Here is a 13,678-nt window from a genome sequence, read left to right as displayed (position 1 = left end):
CCTTTACTACAGCCCAACCCACCGCCCCTTTACTACAGCCCAACCCACCGCCCAACCCACCGCCCCTTTACTACAGCCCAACCCACCATGCCATAGCCCTATGAATCAGACAGCTGTACCCAGGTCACTGTCACCGGAGCACCAGATCTCAGGCTCACTTAAATTGAGACGACTGACTGCAGCACACTACTGTAACAACTCAAGGCTATATCTACAAGCCCTCATGTCACCTGCACTAGAGAACCTAAACTGGAAATCAGTAGCCAGAGAAAATGCATTATGATTAAGGTGGTAGAGGAATGACAGGGTTAGACAGGGAGGTAAACTCACCTTTGGCACCTCTATCTCCCAAACAGACGGACTGTGACTTTGGTTGTATTTTTCAATTGCCTGATTGGTGTTCAGTAGCTGACTTGGTAGACTGGGACTGCTATGCTTGTTGTCCCTGGCTTCATGTTGACAGTAACCGTCGACACAGTCCATGCTGTTCACACCAGAGCCTGGGGGCAAGGATCAGTCACTAAAAACAGTCACTTGTGTTGTGTACACAATACAACCACACACCATATAAAAAGACCCACATACAACAGTAACAGAGGAGAGAATACATTGTCATGGAAGTAGTTTTCCTACTTGAATACTGTGCATAAAAGGAAAATAAATATTTCTTCAGTGCAGAAAAATATGCCCTGAACTCATATGGCACCGGTAAACAGAACACAGGCCATGGGTGTGACAGATAAAGTGACAGGTCAGCTTGGACAGAAAGGATGCTGATATGTTGTGAGAAGTTGAAAGTCTGCTAATCAGGCAGCTCACCTGTAACATTCGCCATCCACCAACCGTTAGTGAGGAACATGCTGGTGGCCCCCAGTCCTTCAGCAGGTCCTCTGGGTGGTTGCGGGCTCATACTGGTGCTCAACTCCTTGCCACTGGAGACCTTTTCGGTCTGACCAGCGCTGGATCCAAAATCACCTACTGCAGAATCTTCTGCTGGCTCGATCTTCTCCGTCTCAATCTCAGCTCTACTGCTGTGGTCGTGTTTCACGTCCTCCTGAACTATAGGAGATGAATTGATGTTCTCTCTGCCGGTTGTTGAACACGGATCCTCTTGGAATAGAGGTGGCATCTCATGCTCAGGTTCACTGTTATCCATTGAGATGTGGTCTGGGGCTTTGCAGAGGTCCCCGCTACGGAGAGGACTAACACTATGTCCTAGCTGGGTCTTTTCCTTCAGGAATTGATTCACTGCTGCGGAGACCACATCAGTGATGAGACCTGACACCAGCTGGTTAATTTCTGCGGTGTTGCTCCTGCTGAGTTTACATTCCTCAGACTCTTTCTTCTGAGGTAACCTCAACATTCCCAATGGCTGCTTTGAGGCAGACACCTGACTGGTTATAAGGTGGCTGGGGGAAGCCAGACAGGTGTCAGCCTGTAGACTTGACTCAAAGGTTGGTTCTTCCACAGCAGACAGGATGTCTCCCTCTGGCTCCAGCCTAACCACCTCCTCCTCCGCAGGCTCCAGCCTAACCACCTCCTCCTCCGCAGGCTCCAGTCTAACCACCTCCACAGGCTCCAGTCTAAACATCTCCTCCTCCGCAGGCTCCAGTCTAACCATCTCCTCCTCCGCAGGCTCCAGTCTAACCACCTCCACCTCCTCTACAGGCTCCAGTCTAACCACCTCCACCTCCTCCTCTGCAGGCTCCAGTCTAACCACCTCCACCTCCTCCTCTGCAGGCTCCAGTCTAACCACCTCCACCTCCTCCTCTGCAGGCTCCAGTCTAACCACCTCCACCTCTGCAGGCTCCAGTCTAACCACCTCCACCTCCTCCTCTGCAGGCTCCAGTCTAACCACCTCCACCTCTGCAGGCTCCAGTCTAACCACCTCCACCTCCTCCTCTGCAGGCTCCAGTCTAACCTCCTCCACCTCCTCCTCTGCAGGCTCCAGTCTAACCTCCTCCACCTCCAGTCTAACCACCTCCACAGGCTCCAGTCTAACCACCTCCACAGGCTCCAGTCTAACCACCTCCACAGGCTCCAGTCTAACCACCTCCACCTCTGCAGGCTCCACCTCCAGACTAACCACCTCTGCAGGCTCCAGTCTAACCTCCTCCACCTCTGCAGGCTCCAGTCTAACCACCTCCCCTGCAGGCTCCAGTCTAACCACCTCCCCTGCAGGCTCCAGTCTAACCACCTCCCTGCAGGCTCCAGTCTAACCACCTCCCCTGCAGGCTCCAGTCTAACCACCTCCCCTGCAGGCTCCAGTCTAACCACCTCCCCTGCAGGCTCCAGTCTAACCACCTCCCCTGCAGGCTCCAGTCTAACCACCTCCCCTGCAGGCTCCAGTCTAACCACCTCCCCTGCAGGCTCCAGTCTAACCACCTCCCCTGCAGGCTCCAGTCTAACCACCTCCCCTGCAGGCTCCAGTCTAACCACCTCCCCTGCAGGCTCCAGTCTAACCACCTCCCCTGCAGGCTCCAGTCTAACCACCTCCCCTGCAGGCTCCAGGTTCAAAGTGCTGTTTGTAATGTCCTCCAGTGTCTCAGATTGTGGTGGTTGATTTAAACCTGCACTTTCACCGACGGACTTAGATTTACCAGAGCCTAGGTCACAGATTGATAAGGAGCAAGTTGACTCATGGCTGGTGGCACGCATGGCTGATGGCACGCATGGCTGGTGTTCCCATTGTAATTCTAGATCCTGCTCAGGTCCACCCTCAGCTGCAGTCTCTAGGAACACTTGAGCTGAAGACTCAGTGCTCTCGTAAACAGGCTTCACTGCAGCAGTAACCAGGCTACGAATGAGACCGTCTGCGGCCACAACCCTTACCTCAGGTTGTGATTGGCAGAGTGGGACTATACCCTGCTCTGCTGCTGCGGTGTTTGTAATATCAACAAGCTCCTGTTCCACTAATGACCGCTCCCTCACTGCGTGCCCGTCCAGATGCATCCCAGTCGAGTGGCTGTTCTCCACAACACAGTTACCTACGTCTCTGGGGGAGGACAGGTGCTCCTGGTCTGCGGTCGTCTCATCATTTGAGTCATCCTTGTCAGTGAGATGGTATTCTTTCTTCCGATAGATGTACCACCACAGGCCTAGGAAAGCCAACACTCCTGACAGGTAGAGGGTCAGAACGGATTGAAGCCTCTGCACCATCACCTAACCTCCTACTGCTAACAGCAACACCTGAGAAGAGAGAGACAAGTTAATACCATAGAGACAAATCAACACCCTGTCTGTACTGCTAACTGGGATAGAAACGGGTAAAGCACCAGTTAAGGGGAGGGCTAAGGGGTCATACACACACACCATCCTTCTATATTCAGAAAAAGCTGTTGGTCTCCACCACACCAAACCTCTGGGCAGCAATCCCATTAACAGCCAGGCCATGGTGACAGTATCTGATTACAGCCAACAGAGCTCCGGTCAGGTGCTACATGGTACCCTCTGCAGTAGTTCACTTAGGGACGCAGTGTCTGGGGCGAAGGGCCCTGATAGGATAATGGTGACACCACTTCAAAAATACAACAGTAGTTATTAGCTACTGTATGTGGGGGACCACTATCCCTTTTATCATCAGTCATATAACCAAGAGGCTACATATCTTGTGTATTAATTATCACCAGTAATATAGTGAATTAAAAAACATGCAATTACCAAGACTATACTGAGTTAACTTATTTTAAATTAGGACCTAATCGATGGATTTCACGACTGGGAATACAGATATGCATCCAGTGGACAGATATCTGGGGCACTATGCTCACAACTTTGACATCAGCAAACCGCTCACCCACATGAAGTCATACACGTTGTCTGGAGTTGGATGTACTGCCAAATTCTGTAAAACGACATGAGGCAGCTTATGGTAGAGAAAGAAACAGTCAATTCTCAGCAACAGCTCTGGTAGACATTCCTCCAAACAGCATGCCAATTGCACACTCCCTTAACACTTGAGACATGTGGCATTGTGACAAAACTGCACATTTTAGAATGGCCTTTTGTCCCCAGCACATGGTGCACCTGTGCAATGATTTTTAAATCATTACACAGGTGCACATTTGTTTAATTATCTTATTGATATGCCACGTGTCAGGTGTATGGATTATCTTGGCAAAAGATAAATGCTCACTAACAGGGATGTAAACAAATGTGGCCCAAAAGAATTGAGAAAAGCTTTTTGTGCATATGGAATATTTCTGCAATCTTATTTCAGCTCATGAAACCTGGGACCAACACTTTAAATGTTCCGTTTATATTTGTTGTGTAGGTTGACAAAGTGTGTACTTTCCACAGAATATAAGTTAACTACAAACAATACTTCTACCTAGGTTAGGACAGCCGGTCAGGGTCTGGCCAATGTGCAGGTCCACCCATAACCTTTTTGTAGAGCATTATAAAAAGGTGGTGAGTGAAAGGCATGCCATTCCTTCACAGATCCTGTCTGTGCAATGAAACAACGTCATGGGCTACATTGCAGTTCCACTAAAGCCTCCGACCTTCAGGCTCTGGCATACCGACAAGCTGGCTACTCCCCTTGCCAGGCATGCCAGTCAGGCTACAGAAGTTAGTTACGCAACATGACATACTGTAGCACTTATCTTTCTCCAAGGAGGGAAGCTAACATAATTACAATAGTTGGTTTCCAGAAGGAAAGAATAACTTCATAGCATTATAAACATGCAAAATGTATGGTTCAGAAAACAATGCAACACCCTGCCCTATGCTATAGGCTACAGCAGTTAAATAAAGGTTAAAAAAAAATGTTAAATTAACTAAGCAAGTCAGTTAAGAACAAATTCTTATTTTCAATGACAGCCTAGGAACAGTGGGTTAACTGCCTGTTCAGGGACAGAACGACAGATTTGTACCTTGTCAGCTCGGGGGTTTGAACTTGAAACCTTCCAGTTACTAGTCCAACGCTCTAACCACTAGGCTACCCTGCCGCCCCAGTTAATTTATGAATGGTGATCTTCGAGACCGGACAAGAGGAGCAGCCTAAAAGTTTGACAAACGAGCAGGTTCACGTGATGGTCTAGTCTTTGTATTCCTCAAAGGATTTCCTAACCTATGCTCCATATCAGTCTCTTTACAGGGCCTCCACTCCCAGCAGGAAAGGGTAGTGATAGGCCTACCTACCATGCTCACCAATATCCCCTCCCACAAAAGCCAGACCCCTACCTGCAGACATTTGCCAAATCATAGATTTGACTAATGGCTGTGTTCATGGTCTGACTCAGACTGTAGTCTAACTAGAGTACGTTTTATTATATATAGAATTGTAGCCTGTAAGGCTAAACCAAATAGATCAAAATGTGGAATAGCAAATTATTTTGCATGTTTCTTAGAATTTATGTTGCGGTTCAATTTTTCCAACTGTACACACTGATTTTATATTTAATGCCTAGCTAGTTATCCTAATAGGATTGAGGGACCTCTAGCTATTGCATTTGCTTTAGCTCAAAAATAGTAAATAGAGCAAGCATGGACCCTGGGAGATTGGTCCATGCTTGCAGTCCTCATAACTAACAAATCCCCGGTAGCATGTTTCTGGTCTTAGGTTCAGGAATGGCAGAAAAGGCTACCCTAGAAATAGCATTGTTGGGACATCTGGACAGCTTGTCAGTTAATAAATCATTTTAGAGTATTATTAATCTAACTTGTAGATTCAAATTATATGTTAAACATCACAGCATAGTTGAAAGAAAATAGTAAAAATAAAAATCCTGGAATGAGTGTCCAAACTTGGGTGGCTTAACAGGTGGGTGCATCTCTAGAAACCTTAGATTTGTCACTTTCACTTGTGGACAGACACAAATTTGGTGCTGTGATGGGCTATTACGAGCCTTCCGTTCCAAATTCAGTGCAGAGACTTTAGCTAGCTAGACCGCTTGAGCAGTAAGCACTGACCGACATGGGAAACCAAGCAACTTGAAAACCAAAATAATTGGATAATCAATTCTAAAATATACACCCACTACCTTGAGTTGAATATACTTGCTAATGTTTGCTTTTCTTTTGTACAGATTAGTAAATTAGCTAACAGTCAGCTCTAGAAAATACCATAAAAACAAGTCCAGTAAAAATGCAGACAGGAGCCAATAATTTGGGAATTAAGCATAAGGACACATACACCACATGGAGATTTTGAATTTCTGGTCTGGGAAAAAGGGGAGAATCCACTACAGTACCAGTTGCCTTACCTCCCTTATCCTACCGCATTTGCACACACTATTTAAACGTTCTCTATTGTATTATTGACTGCATGTTTGTTTATTCCATGTGTAACTCTGTCACACTGCTTTGCTTTTTTCTTGGCCAGGTCACAGTTGTAAATGAGAACTTGTTCAACTAGCCTACCTGGATAAATAAAGATGAAATAAACATTAAAAACATAACCAGACCCAAATAATAGAATGTAAACTGACAAACCAGCTGAAGTCAGGGTAACATGCCAGAATCAGCTTTATTCGCCAAATACATTTGCATGTACAGGAATTTGACGCGAATGGCGCTACCATCAGACGATAAACAAGACAAAAAAAAAAAAAATGAACGCAGAATTTCCAGATCCACAGAGTACATGCATGTAAGAAATGTGCAAAAAGCAATCTGCAGTTCTGGGATGACAGTGAAGGGTACGAAGTCCATGAGTGAGAGCATTATCGTGGACCAGGTGGCCAGTTGGTGAGGGCCACGGCATGGGGGGGAGAGGGAAGAGAACCTGTTCAGGTGGTGGAAGATGTGTGTTGTGATTGGCAATCAGGTCAGGTCAGAGATTAGTCTTCGGAAGAGTGGGTGGAAGGGGTAGGCGAGGATCTTTCCTACACAACAGTTTTGCAGGATCTTGGCGGGCAGGTGTTGGCCAATGACCCACTCAGCAGTGATGAGGATGGACGCGGCTGTTCGTTTAGAACATTCGCCAAAGATTGCACTGAGGAAAACTTTAGTAATTGTCTGATTGGAAACTACCATTGTCTATCAATTACAGAATCTCAAATTATTTCAATTTATTGTAAGAGTCAAATCAGAGTCTGATGTTATCAGCAAGCCAGAGCCATCTGTGGAAAGTGTACAAAAAAAATAAACATTCAACACACGTTTCAACCTTAAAAAAAAAAACATTAGCTTGGTCCCAATTAAGCTCTGTTCAACTCCTTCAAAACCCATTGGAGGTCTGCAGCAAGGAACCTTGGGTCGTCTCCTTCAAATGGGGTTTTAGGAGGTGCAATGGTCAGTCCTTCATTCTATAGCATCTATGAAATTCATGGCGTGGTGACATTTCGCCAGCCCCATCCCTCAGCTTTTTACCAACTGTTGATTGCGACTTTAACACAAATGAGCATACAAGTATGTAGAGAGGGCATAACAATACAGGATGGAATTACACTGAACAAAAATATAAATGCAACATGTAAAAGTCTTGGGCCCATGTTTGATGAGCTGAATTAAGATCCCAGAAATGTTCCATTCGCACAAAAAGCTTATTTTGCTCAAATTTAATATTTATCTGTAAAATCAAACAAATGACATCACACCACACCTGGCCTTGATTACATACACCAGTGTGTCCTTCCAAACTACATAAATGAGTGACCCACAATGTTCGTCATTATACCCTGATGAAGACAGCTCGTCTGTCGAAACATTGGTTATTAAATGATTTCGTTGGAGCACCTAGTGTGAGGCTCTCCTTTTCTTTCTCACGCATCACAGTTGAACCTTGTGCTGGGGGCAATAAAAGGCCACTCAAATGTGCAGTTGTCACAAAATGCCACAGATGTCTCAAGTTGACAGAGTGTGCAATTGGGAAAGGGGTACAACAGAAATGGGTATTCCGCATTTAACCAAACCAGTGTATCAGAGAGGGGCGGGGGCTGCCTTAACATCCATGTCTTCAGTGCCCGGGGAACAATGGGTTAACTGCCTTGCTCAGGGACAGAACAGATATTTAACTTGTCAGCTCGGGGATTCAATCCAGCAACCTTTGTTACAGGCCCAACGCTCTAACCAATAGGCTACCTTCTACCCTGCATGCTGACTGCAGGAATGTCCAATGTAAATAATCAAATGGTCACCCAGACTAATTGTTTAACAGTCTATTGGCTTGAGAGTAGAAGCTGTTAAGGAGACTTTGACCTCGACTTGGCGCTCTGGTACCGCTTGCCGTGCGGTAGCAGAGAACAGTCTGACGAGTGACAATTTTTGGGGCCTTCCAAAGCCTAACATTAGGTCCTTGATGGCAGGAAGGCTACAGTGATGGTTGAGCCGTACACTACCCTCAAGCGCCTTACGGTTGGATACCGAGCAGTTCCCATACCAGGTGGTGATGCAACCGGTCAGGATGCTCTCAATGGTGCAGCTATAGAATTTTGAACAGATTTGGCATGGGTCCTCAGTCTGAGGGGAAGGTGTTGTCGTGCCCTCTTCATAACTGTCTTGGTGTGTTTGGACCATGATAGTTTGTTGGTGATGTGGACACCAAGGAACTTGAAACTCAACCCGCTTTACTTCAGCCTGTTCAGCCCTCCTTTTCCTATAGTCCACAATCAGCTCCTTTGTCTTGATCACGTTGAGGGACAGATTGTTGTCCTGGCACTACACTGCCAGGTCTCTGACCTCCCTATAGGCTACCTCATCACGGTCTGATCCGGCCTACCAATGTGTTTTCAGCAAACTTGGTGTTGAAGTCGTGCTTGGCCATGCAGTCGTGGGTGAACAGGGAGTACAGGAGGGGGACTAAGCACTCACCCCTGAGGGGCCACCGTGTTGAGGATCAGCGTGCCAGATGTGATGTTGCCTACCCTTACCACCTGGGGGGCGGCCCGTCAGGAAGTCTTGGATCCAGTTGCAGAGGGAGGTGTTTAGTCCCAGAGTCCTTAGCTTAGTGATGAGCTTTGTGGGCACTACGGTGTTGAAAGCTGAGCTGTAGTCAAAGAACAGCATTCTCACATAGGTGTTCCTTTTGTCCAGATGGGAAATGAGTGTCGAGTGAGACTGTTATCAGAATTTAAATTTCTACCTACCATAAGCCACCTCCATCCTTTTAGAGAATTTGGCAGTACGTCCAACTGGCCTCACAACCGCAGACCACACTGCCAGATCTGACACCAGCCGATGAAACTGTGGGTTTGCACAACTGAAGACTGTCTGCACAAACCATCAAGGAAGCTTCTGCGTGGTTGTCATCCTCACCAGGGTCTTGACCTGACTACAGGTAGGCGTCATAAGATTAATGGGTAAATGCTCAACTTCGATGGCCACTGGCACGCTGGAGAAGTATGCTCTCTGCTGCCTGTGACTGGAACGAATTGCAAAAAAATAGAATTTAAAAAATATATATTTTTGTAAAATCGCTGAAGTTGGAGACTTTTATCTCCCTCACCAACTTTAAACATCTGCTATCTGAGCAGCTAACCGATCGCTGCAGCTGTACATAGTCTATCGGTAAATAGCCCACCCATTTTTACCTACCTCATCCCCATACTGTTTTTATTTATTTACTTTTCTGCTCTTTTGCACACCTCACCTATATCTCTAACTGTACATGACCATCTGATCATTTATCACTCGTGTTAATCTGTAAAATTGTAATTATTCACCTACCACATCATGCCTTTTGCACACAATGTATATAGACTTTTTTTTCATTCTACTGTGTTATTGACTTGTTAATTGTTTACTCCATGTGTAACTCTGTTCACACTGCTATGCTTTATCTTGGCCAGGTCGCAGTTACAAATGAGAACTTGTTCTCAACTAGCCTACCTGGTTAAATTAAAATAAAAAAAACAGGTGAATCCCGGGAAATTTTATCGAGGGCAATTTGAATGAAGAGAGCCTAAGACCAATTGGTTGTGCCATTTATCCACAGCCAACAACTCATGTTTCAGCATGATAATGCATGGCCCCATGTATCTGTACACAATTTCTGGACGCTGAAAAACCTGTCCCAGTTCTTCCATGGCCTGCATACTCAGACATGTCACCCATTGAGCATGTTTGGGATGCTCTGGGCCAACAGCATGTTCTATTTCCGAGTTTCCAGTTGTTTTGAACGCGGCAGAAGTCATGTTGGCTTGACAGCATGGCCAATGTATTCAACATTTTCTGGGCCACAGTAAAGTGTTTACTCGACTTTTTGGAACACTGGTAATGGAGTTTAAATGTATCAACTTATGTCTGGTGCATATGCCTTCGGTCATGAGTAAACATCTATTGCCACACATACACCCGCGTTCCGAAGTCGTTTCTAATATAAATTGTATTAATCATTCGTGACAGACAAGGGACGTAGGTGTGAGTGGTACCTGCACAATTGAAGGCATCGCCACGTTTGACAAACATACAGATAGGCCTAGTCAGCTCTTTCGCTAAAACTAAGCTAGCTAATTGAAATAGTTACGTTACCTCTGATCAAATATGCTTGCATCAAACGTTTGCTCTGGTTCCTCTCCATTGACTTGCAATGCATTTGGCACTGGTGCAAGATAGTAGCTAGTTAGGCCAACAAAAATGTAAGGTAGATGCTATGTACTCACCACGTTCTCAATATCCCGCATATAACCGCACACCTGCAAGTTGCTCTACCTCTTAGATGTCTGGTCTCCACATGCTTCTTTCAGCAAGCAGCCTAAATCACTCTGAAGTTCGGCAGCTTTGTTCCAAATCCAGCAACCAATCAAAACTCGCGATATTATTCCCCAGGGAGTCAGCAGGGTTTCATGCGCAGGCAGATAGTGTGTGATGGCCGCCGCAAATTGAGGAGTTCCTGCATGTGGGCATTCCTGCATCTACAAGAACGCGCATCCCATTGATTCCTTCATGAAAGCCCTCCCTGACCATAGATACACCCCACGAGGCGTGGCTTAACCTGACAACGCACTCCAGGAGGGCACAGACATGGGGTATTCCCTTTACATATATTTCCTCCTTCACTCATAACCCAACAACGGCTGTAATTATTTTTTTATCATTATAAAAACATTTTGTATATGCTTGGTTGGTAGTTTATCATACGTCCATGTAGTCGTAATCAACAAACTACATCAAACATGGTAAGTATAATCAAAACGTGTATATCATTGTGGTAAGTGGTGAAATAAGTATAGCTAGTTATAATTGTAATGGTTCAGAAGATAATAAGAAAAGACTCAGTTTTTACCTGGTTAAAGAGAATGAACATAATATATTTACAGGAAACTAATTCTACACCTTTGTACGGAACAAGGACTGGGGGCGAAATATATTTCTCCCATGGTCAAAGAAACTCAAGGAGTGATGATACTAATTAACAATTTTGCAAACTGTTCAAACAGATCAACAAGGAAGGTGGATCCTTTTAAATATGCTATTGGCCAATTAACAGACTTGGCTCTTTAATCTTGTGGACTCGTTTACGTGCTGCTGTGCGATTTGTTTCAAACGTTACTTTGCTACCTGCCAACTTTACGGTTTTACATTTTTTTTAATTATCTCGCTCAACTTTTTTCATTCAACTTTTTCACCCCGGACGCTTTATCTGGACATGGTTCTACATGACCTCCACCAGCCGAAGCTAAGTAGTAACATTAACATTATGACTCTAACTGCAGTCGCTGTACTCATAATTTACAGGAGAACGATCGCCTTATGGAAGCCCAGCTTCAGACACGATCGTTAGTATTGGGAATTTTCCAGAACATGTGTGTTCATTTCAGAAGAGTCAGCAAGAATAGTGCACTCGATATGTGCGTCTGGGTCATTAGACACCATTACACATGCTCCTGTCTGGGGAGTGAACATGTCTATTTATTTTTAAACAATTGCTATGCCTCTAAAGTTTCCATGCCCTAATGTTAAACCAAACTAAAATTATTGCAAGGCAAAAAGATAACGGTGGCTAAATGCCAGAAGGGATGAGTCATTAACATAAAGAGGAATTACTACAGTTGAATTCGAAGTTTACATACACCTTAGCCAAATACATTTAAATGCAGTTTTTCACAATTTCTGACATTTAATCAAAGGAAACATTCCCTATGTTAGGTCAGTTAGGATCACCACTTTATTTTAAGAATGTGAAATGTTAGAATAATAGTAGAGAGGAGGATTTATTTCAGCTTTTATTTCTTTCATCACATTCCCAGTGGGTTCGCACATTCTCAGGAGTTTACATACACTCAATTAGTATTTGGTTTCATTGCCTTTAAATTGTTTAACCTGGGTCAAATGTCTCAGGTAGCCTTCCACAAGCTTCCCACGATAAATTGGGTGAATTTTGGCCCATTCCTCTTGACAGAGCTGGTGTAACTGAGTCAGGTTTGTAGGCCTCCTTGCTCGCACACGCTCCTTGCTTGCACACGCAGTTCTGCCCACAAATTTTCTACAGGATTGAGGTCAGGGCTTTGTGATGGCCACTCCAATACCTTGATTTTGTTGTCCTTAAGCCATTTTGCCACAACTTTGGAAGTATGCTTGGGGTCATTGTCCATTTGGAAGACCCATTTGCGACCAAGCTTTAACTTCCTGACTGATGTCTTGAGATGTTGCTTCAATATATCCACATAATTTTCCTACCTCATGTTGCCATCTATTTGTGAAGTGCACCAGTCCCTCCCCCCCCTCACAACATGATGCTGCCACCCCTGTGCCTCACGGTTGGAATGGTGTTCTTCGGCTTGCAAGACTCCCCCTTTTTCCTCCAAACATAACGATGGTCATTATTGCCAAACAGATCTATTTTTGTTTCATCAGATCAGAGGACATTTCTCAAAAAAGTACGATCTCTGTCCCCATGTGCAGTTGCAAACCGTAGTCTGGCTTTTTTATGGTGGTTTTGGAGCAATGGCTTCTTCCTTGCTGAGCAGCCTTTCAGGTTACGTCGATATAGGACTCGTTTTACTGTGGATATAGATACTTTTGTACCTGTTTCCTCCAGCATCTTCACAAGGTCCTTTGCTGCTGTTCTAGGATTGATTTGCACTATTCACATCAAAGTACGTTCATCTCTTCAAGACAGAGCACGTCTCCTTCCTGAGCGGTATGACGGCTGCATGGTCCCATGGTGTTTACACTTGCATACTATTGTTTGTACAGATGAACATGGTACCTTCAGGCATTTGGAAATTGGTCCCAAGGATGAACCAGACGAGTGGAGGTCTACAATTATTTTTCTAAGGTCTTGGCTGATTTTTATTTTATCATGATGTCAAGCAAAGAGGCACTGAGTTTGAAGGTAGGCCTTGAAATACATCCACAGGTACACCTCCAATTGACTCAAATTATGTCAATTCGGCTATCAGAAGCTTCTAAAGAAATGACAATTTTCTGTAATTTTTCAAGCTGTTTAAAGGCACAGTCAACTTAGTGTATGTAAACTTCTGACCCACTGGAATTGTGATACAGTGAATTATAAGTGAAATAATCTGTCTGTAAACAATTGTTGGAAAAATTACTTGTGTCATGCACAAAGTAGATGTCATAACGGACTTGCCAAAACTATAGGTTGTTAACATAAAATTTGTGGAGTGGTTGAAAAACAAGTTTTAATGACTCCAACCCAAGTGTATGTAACTTCCGACTTCAACTGTATGTGTGTGACGTAAGGATGAAACTTGTGTAAAGGGTGTGTGCCAAGACTGGAAAGTTATGTTTCCATGAGCCAGCTCGGCTTATATTACTATTGTAATAAAGT

At 44.7% G+C, this 13,678-nt stretch overlaps 2 protein-coding genes across 5 annotated transcripts in view; both read right to left on the bottom strand.

Annotated features, from left to right (window-relative positions):
* Positions 1–2,208, bottom strand: part of LOC112257638 (A-kinase anchor protein 1, mitochondrial-like) — a 13,322-nt gene extending 11,114 nt beyond the window's left edge. Inside the window, exons 1-3 of the mRNA XM_042326700.1 lie at positions 1,799–2,208; positions 820–1,768; positions 331–500 (exon numbers count right to left, since the gene is read on the bottom strand). Of these exons, the coding sequence (XP_042182634.1) occupies positions 331–500; positions 820–1,621 (972 nt within the window). The 5' untranslated portion in view covers positions 1,622–1,768; positions 1,799–2,208. The remainder of the gene's footprint in view (positions 1–330; positions 501–819; positions 1,769–1,798) is intronic.
* Positions 1,630–10,826, bottom strand: LOC121847153. 4 transcript variants are annotated; one of them, XM_042326702.1, is made up of 3 exons: positions 10,545–10,826; positions 3,797–3,844; positions 1,630–3,189 (listed from the first exon to the last, which is right to left on the bottom strand). In XM_042326702.1, exon 3 carries the CDS (start codon positions 3,157–3,159, stop codon positions 1,663–1,665), a length of 1,497 nt encoding a protein of 498 aa, XP_042182636.1. In that variant the 5' UTR covers positions 3,160–3,189; positions 3,797–3,844; positions 10,545–10,826; the 3' UTR covers positions 1,630–1,662. The 4 variants fall into 4 exon arrangements, with proteins under 4 accessions (XP_042182636.1, XP_042182637.1, XP_042182638.1 ...); XM_042326703.1 differs by having other exon boundaries at positions 3,801–3,844; XM_042326704.1 differs by lacking the exon at positions 3,797–3,844 and having other exon boundaries at positions 1,630–1,921; positions 2,051–3,189; positions 10,545–10,823.
* Positions 10,827–13,678: the final 2,852 nt, after the last annotated feature.

This window comes from Oncorhynchus tshawytscha, linkage group LG09 (assembly GCF_018296145.1).
Source record: "Oncorhynchus tshawytscha isolate Ot180627B linkage group LG09, Otsh_v2.0, whole genome shotgun sequence".
Taxonomy (NCBI): Eukaryota; Metazoa; Chordata; class Actinopteri; order Salmoniformes; family Salmonidae; genus Oncorhynchus; species Oncorhynchus tshawytscha.
The sequence above is the reverse complement of the archived record's forward strand: the minus strand, read 5'-3'. Positions and strand labels throughout refer to the sequence as shown.